At 39.1% G+C, this 19002-nt stretch overlaps 1 protein-coding gene across 2 annotated transcripts in view; it reads left to right on the top strand.

Moving 5' to 3' along the window:
* The window catches only part of LOC143369948 (zwei Ig domain protein zig-8), a 70363-nt gene that overhangs the window by 12465 nt on the left and 38896 nt on the right, over window positions 1–19002 (top strand). For both annotated transcript variants that reach the window (XM_076814460.1, XM_076814459.1), the window contains exon 2: window positions 14961–15223. In XM_076814460.1, the coding sequence (XP_076670575.1) occupies window positions 15067–15223 (157 nt within the window). In that variant the 5' untranslated portion in view covers window positions 14961–15066. The remainder of the gene's footprint in view (window positions 1–14960; window positions 15224–19002) is intronic.

Genomic DNA, 19002 nt, shown 5'->3' with positions numbered 1-19002 from the left:
AATTTACACGATTTACACTTTACAAGTTACACGTATTTAAAATAATTAATTATTTTTTCATACATAATCCCAACGTTTTCAGGAGGCCCGCATGGAGAAATGCAGGAGACTACATAGAAGAATTGTTTCGGGAGGTATTTTGGTGAATAAGAATACTGTAAAAGTAAAATATTAAGTGTCTGATTATGCAGATACAGTTCTACTACAATAACTTTTACAAAGGATCTGCTGTTAGAATTGTAATATACAGAGTGTTTCGAGATACCGAGACAAGTTTTTAGGCGTTCCTACGCGAAAATACGAGAAACTGAGGGAGGGAAGATATTCATAATAATTTTTTTATGTGGTATAACAGTGCGAGTTCGATCTTCATTTGCATATTTTGTTTTACATGGAACTACTGTTTTCTGCATATGAAGACACTAATGTAAGGTATGACTGTTAGGAACGAAATAGTTTGTAAAATGTTTAAAATTCTATCTTGTAAAAAATTAATGCAATCCAGAAAAAAATCTGTTATGGAAACACAGCCGAAATTATAACAGTCAACTTTTCCGTCTATATGATAACAAATATTGTAGTATAACCGACATAACTACACTCCTCTATCACAAAGAGTATTACAACCATCCATTTTATCTTAGCTTGAAACTTGTTAACCAAATATATCTATCTTAACGCGGTCTTCTTTACATTTAAATAGACGTTTAATATTCTAGTGGCCACTCCTGGAATCGCGATGGTTTCTAAGTCTTCCCGCGTCTTTTCCATAAATTTTCAGCTCCGATTCCACTCTGCGAAACAAATGCTAATTGATAACTCATCTTCGTATGAAACGTGATTCGAATAAAGCTGCTTCCGCTAATGGACGTATGATTATAGGGCATGCAGGGATTGAAGATCACACTGTCGTGAAATTCAATGCGGTTAGCTGATTTCGTTCAGGCTCATTAATTATAGTGGTACCGACATATTGCCTGTAAAATCTACCGGCAAATGGGACAGAGGGAACATGCTTGGGAGGTGGGAGGCGAGTTACGTGACATGCAAACGGTCTAATTGAAAACAACAAACGTTAAATAGCTATTCGGGCTTGAAAAGATAACACACGGAGGGGTTGTGGTTCTGGTCGCAGTTGTCAACTGCAACCCTACCAGCTCCCCGTTTGCCAATGGGAATGAAAGAGAATGTTGGTTAATTAGAATACTGTTCGCGGTAATCGAGGGGCCTAAATTAGCGAGCCCTTCAGCAGTGTTTAATGAACCAAAATTAGATCGCCTCGTGGGGCGAGGCGTGAAAGCAGGATAATGCGCTCCCATTGCACGGCGTGTATCTTGAATTCAGTTGTTTCTCTTTGAAATTAGCGAGGATCAAAATATGCGCAGCTCGAAAACGAAACACAGTCACTTATGAATTACAGAAATTCTGATTATTCTAGGTTAAAAAAAGTTCGCAAATCTAGGATTTTATGACCACTTTGGTTCGAACACTGGGAAGATAATTTTTCAAATAAATGTAAATATAACAATTTATACTTGAATGAAATGATTGAACTGGGGAAATCTAGAACTAGGGAAAATAAATATTACATGTATTTCGTGTCTACAGTAAGTTACTGGTTTATCTGCAAAAATTATTGAATATTCAGAACGAAATGGATCGGTAAATAATTTGGAAATATTAATTCTAGGGTAGGTATGTTGGATAACAGTGGAATCTTCCAAGTAATTTACATTAATGCGCTTAGCTACAAGTTTCTGTTACCGAGTTGACGCGATCAGATCCACCAAGTTACGTTGTTTAAGGCCGGGAACAGTACACGAACTTTGACGATACGCCGCGGTATGTAAATTATATACGAAACAGATGATTATTTTATATAGCGAACGTCCACTTTTCCCGTTTGCTGTACGTAGGTGCCATTGGTAGTTTACTTAAAGCATAAAAAAGATTCTTCATCCTACATCTTTTGTGTTGCTTCTGTTGCACTCCTCTGATGAATAAAGTTTTAATAACATTATTTGGAATATTACTAAAAAGCTGAAAAAGGAAAAATAATAATACTATTACTACTTAGTCCCACGACGGAAAAGAGAAGTAGTGTAACAAGTGGAGGAAATCCGAGGGAAATTCTTCGAGAACCCAGATATATTAAAGAAAAATGGAGGTATACCGAAAGCCGGTATTACGAGTAATAGAGACATTTTTTCTCAATGGAACAGTGGAGGTACAGATGAAAAATGTCTGGGACGAGAAGCAAAGGGAAACTTATTTTTCGCGTACGCATGGCGTGATGCTATTTACGATTCCCTTATAACTTTTCGGATAAATTACCTTCAGAGACAGGCAAGGATAAAACAGATTTTCGAAGCAATTTGAAAATGACTGGGAAACTAAGGAGTTTAAGGACGAAAATTTACATGGAAATAATAGTTGACAAAAATATGTGATTAAAGAAACACTCTTCGACTTTCTCCTGTCTAGAGAATCTTATGTTTCTCTTACTAACATAAAAAGTTTCCAGTTATTAGTACTCTGACTCTTTATTGTGCAAGACTTGAAGTTACTCCTTACTCGTTATGAACACTGTTTAACCTTTAAAGTTTAAAGCATCACGTCAATATTCTAAATTAAAAACATGGCGCAGAGTGTTCTAACGTCTACAATTTCGAAGCAACGTTGCTCGTTTTAATGAAGTTCATAAATACCCTTGTCATTTTATTAGATATGGAAGAGATTCAATTTTTGTAGAAATTATATGGATTTCAGAGTCCTTTCTTCTCTAAGAATCCTCAGAGTCAATTTTCTCGAAAACAAGTCTCCCTGCCAAAAGCTGTTCTTTCAGATTTCATCACCATATATTCGATTTTTCATTGCACAAATAGTCATTATTAATCCGAAACTAGACTAGATCGTTTTCTCTAAAGCAACGTGTGGCTGAGGTCCCAAACCGTAATACTGAAGTATGATTGTCAGTCAGCTAGAAGGTGGTGTAATCCCAGTAAAGAGGCAGGTCGAGGGTGATCGAGACAGTTGCCACTTTTTCCTTTTCTACAAGGTAAAAATGGCTCGCACATAGTATCCCGTGTGTGGCCGGGTGATCCCTACTATAAATTCGCTGGATTACGAAGTGGTACGTGCCAGCGTTGGCGACTGTTGGGTGCGAGGTTGCGGTGGCCAGCTTCGGAAAGCCAGTTTCTGGGAATACGGGCCGCGTGCACTTCGTCTTCCCTTAAATGACACAGGGAGTGATCGGGCCGACCTTTTAAAGTAACCCCTGATAAGTTAAACTCGAACAAAGGCCCGGCTGAAGCGTAGAACGATTGGCCACAACGAGAGATTTCTGTAAAAATTTTCCTCCCGCTTTAGTGCCTTTTATTCCACTGCCTCGCTTGTTTGCACGTTCCGCACGTTTACAATTTACGCTTAAGTTCCTTTCAAACGCTCCTCCATCTAATTAAGTTCGAAGGCGCGCGATAACTCGGCCGCGCGAAACTGGGACCCGCGGCACGAGATAAACTCCGACAATGAGCTTGTCGGAGGAAAATCTTCAAGGAACTGTTGTGTGCGTGAAGATTTTGTTACGCCAGTCTAAACAATTTGACAGCTGAGAAGTGTTTCCTCGCGGTAGAAGTTGGCAGAAGATAGAGCGCGCGTTTTCACAATTCGTTCAGTTGGGTAATTAATACATGCATAATCGACGTTTCGGTTGACAGACCATTCACTGTACTCCGACACGTTAAATGATAGGTAAATAGAATAAACAAGGACGATGCGAATTATTCATCATCCCCTGAATATTCTAAATTAATCAGCTGTGGCAATTGTATTTTAATACGAGTTATCAGTAACAAATACTAGTCGATGCTAGCCCACTCAACTGTTCGTGTAAATACGGGAGAAACTCGGTTATCCGAACAGCGTTTAACTGAACGCTTGATTATTTGAACAGCGTCGTTTAGGGGACACAAACGTATTCTTTTGTAACAATGGTGGTGCCTATAATCAAAACGAGGAAAATTCAAACAACTTTGCACAATATACTGCAATGTAAATATCCTTATGAATATGCAGTTTGGGAATAAGTTGGAAAATAGAAAAAATAGTGAAATTGTTGTCTGAATTATTATGATTGAATAAATGAAAGAGACAGATATCGCAAAAAGGCTGCATTCTAAATTTTTCAGTATTTATGTTACAAGAAGCCCCACTATGTCGAACAGTAAACGGAACTCGCAGCAACTCCACTTGTTTGCCGAATTCTGAAGAGTTTCGTTAGAAATGGACGTTTGACTAATGGTGCTTCCGTTTTGAAAAGAGTTTACATTACTTTGCACACATGCATGTGAACGCAATTGTGCACTGTTTAGTCGTCGACAGTCTAAAACGGTGTACTTCCCCCTAAATAGTGATTTTCATACTCTTTATTATATAAACATTCGAATAGGTGGTGTGAGCCTGCTTAAAACTGAATACACGATTTAACTTATAAAAAAAATTAGAAGCAGGAAAAATAATTGCTTTATAAATACCAGTGCCTTGCTTCAAATGCTAAAGAATTCGGACTATTTCTATATTAAGCGAAAATTAGGTACTACATACATACTGTTACGGCTATGATGCCATTTTGCTTGATCATTATTGGCTTTATCCCGTACACGAGTGCCATTTAAATTTCTCGGAGTACCATCCAAAAGAATTGATGAGGCCAGACTTATTCTTCGCTGTGTTTAGTTTACGGTAGCAAGAAATGAGCAACAACAAGTGATTTTATGATAACAAGCGTGTACACTGATTAATTCTGGTTGCTCCTGTATCTTCTGAGTGACACTTGAGAAAATTAATAACATCCTGGGTACATGAACTGAATTGCTCCGCCATTACTAACTAAAAAGCATGATTACTTTTGCAACTAAATAATACGCAGCCTGTTAGCTACTGATTCTAAAACTATTCGATGGCTCGTTGATACAACCCCAATTCCGGTGAGGTTTTTCCGTGATGTAGTGATGTATTAATTGTAAATTAGCGTGCACGCTGAAGGAGTCCAATCTCGTTCGTTCTAACAAATATTTTTCCACAAATGTTTGTCTGTCTTTATTGAGTTAGCCGGCCGCGCCAAACGAACGCGTAACATGGAAATTTGAAAACCAGAAACACTGTAATGGAGTTGAATAATTAAGCACACGTGGAATAAATTGCAAATACTTCGTTCGGAATTAAAATTACGCCCCCGCAACAATTTGTATTCCTGGAGACGACGTTTCGTGTCGCTGCAGCCTGGCCGCGGGATAAAATATTTTGAACGTGAAAGAGGCAATTCGCTGGCCTGTCCGGAGTTCTTTATTACATAGAAAATGTTTTAAAAATTTTCAATACATGCAATGTTTGTTTAATACACTTTGCGAATATCAGTGGGGATATACTTTCATGTTGACTTTCCGGAACCGCTACGAACTCACTGTGTACTCACGTAGCGAATGTAAGATAACAATGTAAAAGTTACTTAGCGTTATAATGAACGAAAAGGAACGAGAAGTCAGATCAACTGGGCCAATTAGAAGCGCCACTTTGGTAAGACGAGGTTACTACATTTCTTCTCAACTCTCGATGTCTTCCCAGCCGTACCTAAATATCTCACTGTTTCAATATTGGTTTCACAAACTTCCAAAACATGATGTTGCAGTTGATGAGTAGGAATAACCCAAATATTGAACAGGGAGGAAAAATCATTTTTCGTGTACGTGCCCCCTACCAACTCTTCAGTAAGCTTCGTTCAACGAGCATCCATTAACGAAGAAAGAGACGGGAGAGACTACTGTCAGATCTCGAGAGAGAGTTTCAGCCCGGAGACATCTCTGTCGATCGATCCCCTTTTGTGTAACGACCAGTTCGCATCCTCGCCATTGCTGTGGTTTAACGATGCCCGGAAAGAACGCGACTAATTGCAAGAAAAAACTCTTGTTAGATTCGCGAATCACGTTAATTTTTACGAGCGAACCTCGCGCCCGGTGAACCCCCTAAGTCCTCGACGTACATAAATCCTCCTTTCGGCCTGGTTTTAAAATCCTCCATTGTGTGCAGGTAAGTTTGAATTTCAACACCCTCCTCAGGTTTACTCTGTAAATAGCGGAGGGATATTCCCGCTGACACTCTTTATCTTCCGATTTCGATTGCTTCACGGCGACTATTTTCTCAATGAGAAAAAATGCGTGATTAACAAGCGAATGTGTGTTTGCTGGAAATCCCTCCTATTTAGCAAATAACAGGATTTGAGTGTGAAATGTCTCGTGGTGCTGATGTTTTATAGATTTGGAATTAGTATGACGATGTCATTCAATTTTGAGGGGTGGTTTCAATCCCTAAATATGCAAACGGGCCAAAATAAAAAAAAATACATGTATTTGTTATTTTTCGGTTCTTTAAAGCATGTCTGAAAACCAAAGCAATCGGAGGTGGGCACCTGGCTATTAACAAATAGATATTACTGATGAATATATTGATTTCGATTTCGCAAAGGTTCTGGGATAAGTGCGGAGCGGTTTAACTTAGTCCCCTTGCCAGAAGGCTGTAAAAACAGTTTGAATTCATTCATTTTCAAGGAAAAAGATGCAAGTAATTTACAATATTATTAACACTAATAATTTCTAGTCTAACGATTACAAAGAATAGCTTTTTAATCATCCTCGAATACTTATCAGAATTATTCTTCCCTTTGATTTCCACTAACTGGTTTCATACAAATGCAACTTTGTGTACGGGATTCTGACGAGTAATGTTCGTCTTGTTTCATCCTATCTCCTATCATTGTAATTCTGGGCCTTTGTCCCGATCTACCCATTGTTAATTGTCCTGACGTAGTAGTTCTGCGAGACACATCCCTATAAAGTCCAGGTTGCTTGGTCCTTGTAAACGTCGCCATAATAGCGTCTTTAATGGGTCTATGCAACGAGAATGGAGACATTCGATTACCTCCCTGCTGTAACTTACCATTAATGCAGCCGCTGTTACCGTTTTCAAGGCGCACTCGAAAGCGAGTCTACTGCTTTAACCTCGTAGATGCTGGAGCGTTACAATAAACCTTAACTCAACTCCAAACAAAAAGTCTTTAATATTGCGAGAGTAGAAAGTAAGTCGGTAGTACTTCATCAATATATCCAAGCATTACTTTCATTTTCAATTACTTTTATAAATAGGGAAGAAAATTAATATGCGGTGATCCTGCAGCAACTTTTCTGCCAAACTGGAGCATTGAGGTTAAATATTATTTTCGTAAACATTTGATGAACACGTGTGTATTCATCTTCACTGTACACAGTGGTCCCACTATCGTGACATCTCTTTTTTTGTTTAATTGAGCTCAAAGAAACTTTCAGATAGAAAGATATAAAGTTTTACATGGATTTTTACATTTTTTTTTTAGCAACCAATTGAGGTCGTTGCAGCAAAAGGGGTGCAGCTCCATTTTTGATAATTGTTGAGTTATGACGTGTAATATACTTAAAAAAAAATCTACATCGTTTGGTATAAGTTTGATGGAAATCCGATAAAAAATGATATTTCCCATAATTACACTTTCTCCTACTTATATTGGCATTTACTTACCCCTGACTCGTAACACCGCGTATAACAATTCCGTTCGCAGTTTCAAGGCCGTAGAAGATTCCATTTCCCGTTGCACTGCGACGCCACAGAGCAAGGCTCGTCATAAATATCGCGATGAAACGAGATTTCCAGGGCACGTAGCCGCAATGTCCTGGGATCCGAAAGACCATACCGTTACTCCGACTAAAATCTTTTGACGTCTCAAGTATTGCCCCCTATCACCTCGCTACCTAACACCTCTGTGGCCCCGCATATGTTATTCTGCCGCATTTACATGCGTTTTCGTCGGGGGGTGCACCGAGGAAGGAATTTATTGCGCTGCTCGAAGATAATGTTCGCGAATCTCGTTACGGCTGCCACGAGTTTATTTGTTCCGCGTCCTGGTTCTTAATAATTCAGAGAGATACAGCTTTGTGACTTACTCGTTGCCATTACGCACGGGGTATTAAAGGATTTCTAGTAACGGAAAAAAATAAGTATTTGCCCCTGTGGATGAATGGCATTCATGCTTTAACGTTCATCGCTATTTGAAACTAAGGATTTTCCTACTCCAGATTTCATTCCGTTGTATGATTTTCAATTTTTGCGGGTGGAGATCTTTTTACTTCGCGAATTTTAGGACTCTTTACGCTTGGAAGTCCCCTTCGCTTCCCCTTTTAATTTTTAAAATTTAAATTAAAGAGGTATCTTCTACGGTCCCGGATTAAACGTGACTGGTTCTGAACTTGCGAACCAATTCGTAACGGTGCCGATTTGTTCAAGATGAACTTTTGCAATAAATGTTCGCGTGGTTTACCTGCCATCGATTGCTCACTCGCCGGATTGTGTTCCAGACACAATCAATCCAATTTAGCGAATGAAATGCTTTTACAATTTATTCAGGAGTATATAAACGCTGGCAGAGTTCATCGATAACGCCCGTTTCAGCACTGTTCGCCTAAAAGGTCTTTTGACACTTTCGATAGTTTAAAGAAGTTTTGAACAACGACCTAACCCAATGAGCCGGGGATGTCGGCGTAAAATATTAGGTTACTGCAGCAGCTTTCACAAAATTCGCCGTATAAAAGTAAAATGTCACTTCGATACTAGTCGAATTATTTAACATTCTGGAGAAAAAAACTCTGTTAGCTCCTACCAATGTTCGTGTATTTCTATCGAGTCGCTTTAATACACTTTAATTTAAAAACGAAAAGTGTCTAAACGACGATTCTTTTCGGAATGGCAAGTCAATATATGTATACAGAAAAGGTTGAATAAATCCGTGCTAAGTTATGTTATGTTACGTTTAAAAATATTCGCTTCAATACATATATGCGGCAGTGTTTCCACCAAAAGCTAAGCAAAGCTGTGCTATGATTTTTTCAGAAGCTAAGTTAGCTCGACGTAGCAAAGATTCCCTCGTGAGCGATTCTTCGGGAATATAGCAAGACTTGGAAATTACTTTTAGCACGAAATGATCGAGAGCCGCGTGTACTGACTCACATTGATATAAAAAAAAAACGATGTCAAAATTGACAGTTCTACGCGTGCCTGAGGGAGGTCCGCCGCGTATTCAAATGATACATCGCTCGTTCATGTAAGGACGGTAAAGTCTGCATTGCAAATGCGTTTACTTTATTATACCGGCACAATAGTCCGGCTACCTAACGACGCTAGCCAGCCGTGCGCATATTTTAGAATGAAAACGCCAGGGCGCTGGGTTGTTCCTGCAAGAAAATCGCGGTTTCCGCTTTACAAGCGTCAGCGGCTGCGGCTGAATCCCACGGAAACTGGGAAAGTTCGTTTATCGAGGCGATCTTGTACCTTAATTCCATCCTGTAAACCTCCGATCTCGTGCCATTCTTCCTATTCCTCCTTTTCTAACTTTCTCGCCTTTTGTTTATTCCACTGATTACTCTATTTCTTTCCCGTGTTTCATTTCGCCCCACTCGTGGCACTCATTACCTACCTTTGACTCCGTAATTCTGCGTGCTTCGATACTTCTGCAAGCTGATTTGTAAAAGAACGTCGACGAATTTAGATGCACGTACTTACTGTAGATAGTATTCATTAAAATAAGGAAACACCGTATAGTCAACATAGGTCTGCAAGTTAATCGTGATGGGGATTGGACGAGGCAAAGACAGTAGTTTCCTTCAAGTCGTACTTTTATTTTAGTTTCTTACAAAGTTGGTCTGGGTTAGATTTTCATGGGAGGGCACTATATATATTTTTACAAATTCCCGGTTTATATCGAACATGCCTTTCATTTCCACGCTACCGTTGTTAGCTGACAATAGTAAGATGGGTCACATAAGAGTTATAATTAATTGCGCAGAATCGACTTTGATAAATAAAATAAAGTACCTATATTTCCCTCAGGATTAATTTTCAAATTTATGCTGACTTAAAATTTAAATTTTCAATTTTATGCTGACAAGTTTATGTTCTTTTCTAAATTATTCGACCCTTTTTACAGATCACTCTGTGCATCTAATCGTTTACTTCCCGCTGCTATTTTCTACATCTTCTATTTTGATTTTCTTATGATATACGTGGGTCTGTTTAAAATCTTACTTATTTATTCATACCCTGAACTTTACACTTTTGTATAAATTTCTCTTACTTATTTCTCTTTTGATACCATCCTATTGTCATTCTTTCTGCTTCTGTGCCCTCTCTGCAGTTTTTCTCCTAACCTCTGCAGTTGGACCAGTCCCTCTGTATCATACTTTCCTGTTTTGCATCAACTTGTTTGTCTACGCTCCTTTCTCCTCTCTCACTTTCTTTTCTCTCCTATCATTTTATAATGCCTCTTACCATCTTTCTGTTTCTAACTGCATGTCACGTTTCCGTTCCGTTTCGGCTTGTAATCCCGTCTTCCACCCCGACTGTGTAATTGTTCCGCGCTTCCACTCGGGCAAACATGCACGCGGACGCTCCGTGGGGAACAACCGCAACGAGATCGGCTCTTCACTGCGCGTTTTACATTTTAAACGCAGAATTACATCGGCCAGGGTTTCAGTCTTTCGCAGGCAGTGGCAAGAAAGTATTGTACAATGTTAAGTCTTTTGAGTGATTCGTGACTTGTAAACGTGCCACGATTTATGTAAACTATAAATCATTGGAAATGTTTCGTCAAGTCGAAAAGAATGATATAATTCTTAACTTCGGAATCAGATAGGGTCGCATTGAATTTTTTTATCTCTATGTGGGTCATGCATTTCCAAGCGGTCGCTACTGATAAGAAACTTGAACTTCTATGTTACATATTCAATCTTAGGCCAGGCCTTTCCGATGAAATTGATTCCAAACACGATCACATTCGGGCAATTTTTAATTATCCATAATTTGAATCGCTTCCTAATTTCATTAACTGATACGTCACGTATGATTAAAAATAATCTAAAAGGAGTGTATTTCAAACTTAAGTTCGCAAGAAAAATCTCGTCAATCCATTGCTAGTACAGAGACTCGACTGTCGCGTGAGCGAATGCTTGTTGAGGCGAAGTACAAAGCGAACTACGAGCTTGATTTTGCTTTCAAAGTAAACCTTCGGAGCCATTCGAACAATACTTTTAATGCTTTGCAGAAAATATGGAGTCGAAAGTTAGCATTAAGGTTCTCGATTTCGAGATTTCAAATGGAAGATACTAGTACAAAAATCGCGCGCGGGGATTGGACCTTAATAAGTACAAAATTAATTCTATTTATATTTACTATTCATTTTTTTTCAAAGAAATCGCATTGTGTCGAGTTGAAGAAGAAAATGACTATTTCATTGTTACCCAGCGAGCATCGCCTCGGTTTTCACCCGAGTTCTACAGAGTTTCAGCAATTTTTCGGGATACTTGAATACTGCTATGAAAGAGATACGCCCTGGTTGCTTGAATAGATCATTCTTGGTCGGGTTGCCGAATATTCTGTTTGGAGCACAGCTAGATACCCGCTATCTCTGCGGGGTGCATGCAGTGGCGCGCATTCGCACTTTGATCACATGTCCGTTAGAATGGCTTTCTTTCTCCCCTTCTTTTTCACCCCCGCCTCTTTTCAGCTTTCGATTATCACGGGTTTCTAAACGAAACATCGACCGTTGTTGCGTGCACGCGAAAAATTGTCGAAATTGAGCGAAATAATTTTCTTCGAAAATTTCTGGCTTTAAAATTTTCTTTTCCACCAGGTCGCATATTCTTTATATACATATTGGGGTTGGAACGGAGTCGATACGGAACCGTTTCGTGTCGGATACGGATGATATAAATTTATCTTTAGGCGTACTGTGTAGACACAAATAGGACTTTCACCTTTCTTTTCTACTTGCGTAAAGGACGCTATTCACAGTTATGTATTAACATAGGATTCTTACGTACTTCAAGGATTTTTACGTACCTCTTGAAGGACACCGGAGGCGCACCAGACTAAGTAGTCTTGATCCATTGAATCGTAACAGAACAGCACAAGATTTTTGGGCATGAAAGAAATGTGGAAAGACCCTAATAACATCGACAGGAACCGTAGTGACTAGTTCAACGTTATCTGGAATAACTTTCTCCTATTTCTTTATTCTATAAATGGCAAACTGAAAAGATTTGAAGTTAGTGAATAAGAATCCGTTATATGAACATAAATACCTTGAATAAATGTATTCTATCTATATATATAAAATCCAAATACCATTGACTCGTGTATTTACTCCCACTCACTGACTCGTCACGATTTCTCTGGAACCACTGCTCCTATGACCACGAAATTTGGTGGGTATGATCTTCTTAGCCCTGAGGTACTCACTAAGAAATCTTTTTAAAAAGCTCCCTACCCTTCACCGAAAAAAGATTTAAGCTAGTAACTACTGCACCCCAAAATCGGCACATCAATACTTGAAAAATATTCCAAAAGCAAACAGCTTACACCTGGAATGCGTTCCTTGATTACGAATGCACGTAAAATAGGTGTGTCAAATGGATAAAGAATAAAACGTGATAAGTTAAATAATAATAATAACTTGGTGAAGTAAAGTTTCAAGGAATCCCGCGCAGAACGGAATGTAGAACGATTTCCTCTTCCTATTCCTTGCAGCAGTCAATTTATTATTTACTTGCATTGAAATACATACCTACAATCCTTCAGCAAATCTGTGCTTACATTCGCGAGAATATAAATCCCAAAGACGCAGTATTCTTCCAATTAAAATATTGGCGAATATTTGCTGTAGTTTATTTACGTATTCGTTTTCGATAATTTCAAGTTTCTCGGTCGTAGTAGATTCAACTGTAACGGCGAACAATGGAAGCTAAATCGCATGGCAAACACAGCTGTGTTCACAATCAAAGTTAGTATTACATTCTTGATGAGACTCTCAAATAATTTTCTCCCCTGTGTTACTAACAATTCTGTCGATAATTGCATCCCTCCTGCTGTTTGTGCATTGCTACGGAAAATGCTAGAAAATCTAATTTACATCATAAAATTGCTGGGAGTTTGAGTTCTACTGTCTACGCCGTCCCGGTGACCTGTTTTGTTCAGAACAGAGTTTCTATTGTAGCTTGTTATTTTGATTTCCCCTTTATATGTAAAATTACAGCGTTCCACTTTAGTTTTCGAATACACTGTACAATGTACTACGCAGAGATACTTACCTTGAGAACCAATCGTTGTAGGTACTATATTTTACGTGGATATAGGTACTACAAAGCAGAGATGGGCAATTTATACAAAATTCGACTAACGTATAAAAGTTGGAAAAATTATCCGTCACGTGTCGAATAAAGTTAACCCGGATTTTCGAAACTCGAAAAACGAGTAAAGTTAAAGTAACTTTTATTCGATCCATTATTTAAATAATTTTTTATTTAGTTAATGCCCAACTCTGAAACAATTCTTGAAATAAATGAATAAATCACTGGCAACGCAAAAATTCGTTATTTTCTCTTGAATATACGAACAAAAAGAACAAAGCACGCAACGAATAGAATGAGAAATACAGTACAGAAATGGCCTCTGCAGCAAAAATTGCAGCGTTATCACATTCAATGAACACTTATATAACTTAATATTTTTTTCTTCAATTCCGAATATTTCCCTCTTAAACGTTGTAACAAAATTCAAAGATGCTAATATGTTGTAATAGTATTTTCGCAGGGTATGCATAAATTACGGGCAACTGAATACAAATTAAAAAAATTCAATTTCCGTTATAGAAATACTTCATCGTTAACATGAATATTCAACGATGCTCATTGCGCAAACATCAGTTTCTAACTATTTCTCGGCAAAGTATGCAAACTGACCTTCTCCCGAGCTTAAATTACGTTTATTGAGGGAACGGTAGGATATCTTGAAATAAAAAGTTAATTCCTACTTGGAACATTTTCTTCATTCAGCCTGGTACTAATTCATCTCTTTCATTATCGTCTCTGGCGCGATGAAAGGTGGATTAATATTGCAGGGGCTAGTTGAAACTGAAAGTGGACTTTACAATAGAATGGCCTCCAGGGCTTGTAGCCTAGTCTTAAAATATCCAAGCTAGCTTCCCAGTACATAGTGAGACCCTACTAGGGACTCAAGTATAAGCAATTCAATGTGTTGCGAGGTCTCAATCGTGACTGACATACGTGGTATCGAGTGCGCCAGGATATGGGATCGGTGAGGATATTCTCCAGTACTCCAGAGAACATTACAAGGGCAGATTCGTCGCTTGCAATTCCTCAGTCACTTTCCTAGCAATTAAGTTCGATCTCCCAGCAATGTGGTGTACCTCAAATAGTGAGATGCAGGTTTTTAGCCCTGCTTAACGAGTATGTAGTCATGCACTTTCATATTGAAAAATTATAACTTCGGGGCGGTGGTTACTAATAGTGTCCCTGGTGGCAGTAACGCAGTGATCCCCAACCTGTGGGTAGCGAAGTGTTTTCTGGGAGGTCACCACAGTTTTTTTTCTTCATATTATTAAGTTAGAATTATATTCCGAAATGCCTATTTTCAATGTCTTTATTTACCTGACTAAATTTACCTTACATTATATGAGGATGGAGGGGCGGGGATGTCGGAGCTTGTTTGAATATTACAAAAGGGGATCGCGACTCAAAAATAACTGTAAAACTCAATCTTAAACTGTACTTTGCTTTCATCCATCTATAAAATCCGCTTGACCCGCTGGCGACAACTTAATTAACATCACAATGAATTGTCAAAGGTCGTCAGTGCACAAAGAAGAGTTCCCAACTATTTCTCGGCAAAGTATTTTGTTCGTGTAAGTAATCCCACCCCAAGGTTCGAGCTACACTCACCGAAAACTCCTCTGTCCAGATTTCCCTTCAGTCCTCTAATTGTAAGAAACACGAGGCCGTCGCGGACTTTCATCGCTGTTTGCATTTCAGAGGGAAGAGAGTGTCGTGTCGCCGTAGTTCCCGCTGGTGGCCCCGATAAAATAAAAGTACGTGGCTGAACATCAGAAACTTCGGGGGATGCGAAAACCGGAGGACGATGTCGATGAGACTGGCCTGGGGGCCGAAGTTGTTTCTCGTCCTGGTGACGACCACAGTCGTTATCGGCAATTATCAGCGTCATGGGGAGAGGACTCATTTACGGGAGCAGCTCGTTAACGGCCATAAAGTAACGAGGAATATCACTCGCTTACAAGGTGAGTAACATTCCAGCGTCCAACAGTATCTATTGAGTCAAATGTCTGCTAGACGAGTCTCCTCCCTTATCGGCACACTAGTCGTCCCTTGTTGACAGCGAATCACCATCGCGCATCGTTTGAATTGGAGTTCGCGCGGATTTTCGCAGGATAAGATTATTGTTTCTACTTGAATTTATTGCGCACTTTTAGTCGTTTCAGTTCTCACTAAATAGAACGTAGAAGTGTCAATCGTGAAAAACTTTGAAATTGTTTTATTGTAAAGAATGTGTGTGCAATTATATTTGTGCGTCGCAACGTAGATTACACGATTTCTTTGGCGAATGCGAATGTGATAATGAGGGAAGGGACAAAGCAGAAAAGAAGGAAATCATCCAAGAGCACTCATTTCGTTTTAATTATGCTCTGAGTTTATCGCTATCGCTTATCCCCTTAAACAGAGACTGTTTTCGCTAATTAAGCTGACGGAAGCTGTGTACAATTAACTGTTATTTAACGCTCTGGTGTCTCATTATGAAGCATCAACGCAAATTAGAAAAGTTTCACGGGATACTCTGCCGTGCGCAATGTTTTCGGCGCTGTTATTGAGTTTGGGAACAGTTACAGTATCTCGTTAATAAACGTATGACGAATTGAAACCTGAAACAGCTGGAAACATGCGTGTTCGTAATTATTACAGACACACTTTTTGCAATTATTAAATTCACTTCACTGCGCATCCTTTATTCGCTGCATAGCTATTAAGCTACTGCCCAATTGAAATACTATGCCTGATTTTGTCGACCCACAAAACTAATCAAATTTTCGTGAACTTCAATTTTTACAAATTAAAAGTAAATTAATACGATAATTTTACAGAATGTTCTGGACGAAAATGTGGATACAGTTTTTGCATTGATTAACAAACCCATGTTACTAGAAATGTTTATTTTCTTTAAAAATTGCTAACCTTGTTTATATGGCAACATGTATGGTAATCATCAAATTATTTTTAGGTCGTAAAACTTTACCGTACAAGCAGATTTTTGGAAACCAGACCTTAATGTAGCACGCCACAAGTCCCTCGTCAAGTAAACAATTATCCACTTTTACCGGATTCTTTATTTAACGAGAACCTTTCCCGAACGGGAAACAAAGAACTAAGAAGTCCATTTAACTTTTTACTAGCCCCTTGAACTTTCGCGTGTGTGTGATTGGTTGGAAATTTGTTGGAAGTTGTTAATTGGATGGAAAAATTTACCTAGATTTGTTATATATAGTACCAGAGTATTTTTGTGTTAATTATGCATCTATTCTCAGAGTGCTGATATCGCTTAAGGGGTTATACCTAGTCCGGCGGCCGAAAAGAGGCGAATATTTGTGAATTTTTTTTGAAGAAGCGGAAGCGTATATTTTTACAAAACTTTTTGCGCTTAAAAGAGCAACATTTAACAAACATTTGGTAATTTTTTCGTGGAAAAAATTATGTTTATAATAAAGTAACAACCGACGTCCACTTTTAAAAATTTGGTTTTGCGGTGAGCACTGCTATTCGGAAACAGATAATCTAAAATCAAAAAACAAAAAAGATTTCGTTAGTACATTAATGTATCCTCAGGTTGACGGAGAGAATTTTCCGAAATATTAATTTAAAACAAAATGGCTGCAATTTAAAGTTGAAATGCTGATTATTTTCGCGTGGTTTTTGCACGAAAAAATCGGGATTTACGCTTCCGCTTCTTAAAAAAAAATTCACAAATATTCGCCCCTTTTCGGCCGCCTGACTAGGTATAACCCCTTAAACAATTTCAAACACTAACCCTCCTTTAATCCATAACGATACATATGCGCGCTAAATTTTTCGAACAGCCGTATCTAATCAAGTGCAATCATTTTACGATACGTTTTACAATATATAGCGACTGACGTAACTGTTGGTGCAATCCGAAATGTTACGACTGTGCATAACAAACCCGATTGAAAGTATAAAATAGAAGTTTCTGATATCGGGCTATCTCCTAGTGAATTTATGACATCTTGTATATATGCGTACGTTACAGTATCCGCTTTCCCCCGTTTCTGCATTCTCTCAGACTTTTGCTCCTCAGCAGCCATATCTATTCGAAGTGTCCTCACAGATCGGGAAAGTTCATCAGTATTTTAAGGTAGAATAACGGCGGGGGCCGTGCAATTAGGTGTGCCATTCCCGAGAATCTACGATTCCCTTCTAATATAATAAACGACGCGTGGGGATTCGAAGTCAAAGAGTAAGGAACCGAGCAGGTTTAATTACCCGCTTCGGGGTTGATCAGTGTGCGCGGCTAGGCTCAGACACCGAGCCAAACGTGGCGGTGATTCGTCTAGCGCGAAAGTTAAGCCGAACTTTCCTGCTTCGGGATCGCTCGAACCTACGACTACCGAAACTTTCGTTTCCCAGACGGATTTTACGACGTAACTCCCCCGAACGTACACTCTCCCATGGATAACACTAAATACACGTGCCCGCGTAGCTACATGCGTTGCGGTTGTGGCTCTTCCATTCATTTTTCCTACATTATTCAGGAATTACCATAGAATAACTGTATTATGTAGAAACAAAGTAATTATTGAGGCGTACATCTATTTACATTGAGAACTTGACAGCAACACTCTCTTATTTTCGTTGTCCCGTCGGCAATCAACTGGCTAATCAATCTTTATTAATAAACAAAGTAAAATTGCCATGCAGCCTGAGTCTTCTACAGTGCACGTCTATCTTCGAGAATAGTTACTAATCATTCCTAATTTGCATTATGAGCTAGCTATTAACGACGTGAGTATTTGGTACTCCTGAGTGTAGAGTCTACAGTGTAGACTATCCACAATAAATCTAAATTTCTCCCGTCAGGGGTTCTCCTGCTTCTGGTGAGCACATGCTGATTACAAGTGAAAAGCGCTCGTCTAAAAAATAGCAAACGCTCCATTAACTCGTTATAAAAGTCCGCCAGCAATAAACTACGAAAAGTTATATTGTTCAGCTCGGTTCAGCGCAAAGGGAAAAGTAGAAGATGGAGCGAAATAGATCGAAATCACGTGCTGCTCACGATAAGGTCGGTAAGCTCTGTCGTGAAAAGTTCGAGATAAGTGGATAGACAGATACGAGCCGACAGAGAAAAAGGGTCGACGTTAAGGTGGCAGAGAGACGAATTGTAAAGACATTTTATGCGCTTCTGTCGTTGCAACGGGGTGTCTGAGAGACGAAGCTTTCTATACCTGCCGTGAAATGACTCGACTGGTATTTTCTTTAATCCCGATCATGGAATTTACGTAGAAAATTTGTGCGTTGCTGCGTAGGCTGCTTCAGAAACGCTGCACGCTTGGAATTTTATAATTCAATCGAGCTATGGGTTAGTATACAACGGCTATCGAGTCCTTTCGAGTAAATCCCACTTCCATGTTTCATTTTAGAATTTAAAACTGCTTAATCTTCAGACAGCAGACAGCGGAATACTTACGCGCATACTTAGAGCAATTTTCTAGGCCACCTTGACACTTGAAGCCAGCAAAAATAATCATCACCTTGATGCGTAACGATATATACAATACTCTATGATTTTTATTTTATCTTCATCAGAGCTCCAGTGTGCCACATGCAGCGCACGCATACGTGTCGCGTGACGCCGAGCACGCGTTTTACGCGACGCGGGGAGAAGGAACGGATCAAAGAAGCCCTTGGCATTCTTCAATGTTCGATTGTTATCTCAAGTCCGAGTAATTACTTCGCCATCTGGATAAATCTATACCCTGGCGAGGGCTGCGCC

Source organism: Andrena cerasifolii, chromosome 6 (genome assembly GCF_050908995.1).
Source record: "Andrena cerasifolii isolate SP2316 chromosome 6, iyAndCera1_principal, whole genome shotgun sequence".
NCBI classification, from domain to species: Eukaryota; Metazoa; Arthropoda; class Insecta; order Hymenoptera; family Andrenidae; genus Andrena; species Andrena cerasifolii.
This window is presented reverse-complemented; position numbering and strand designations above follow the sequence as displayed.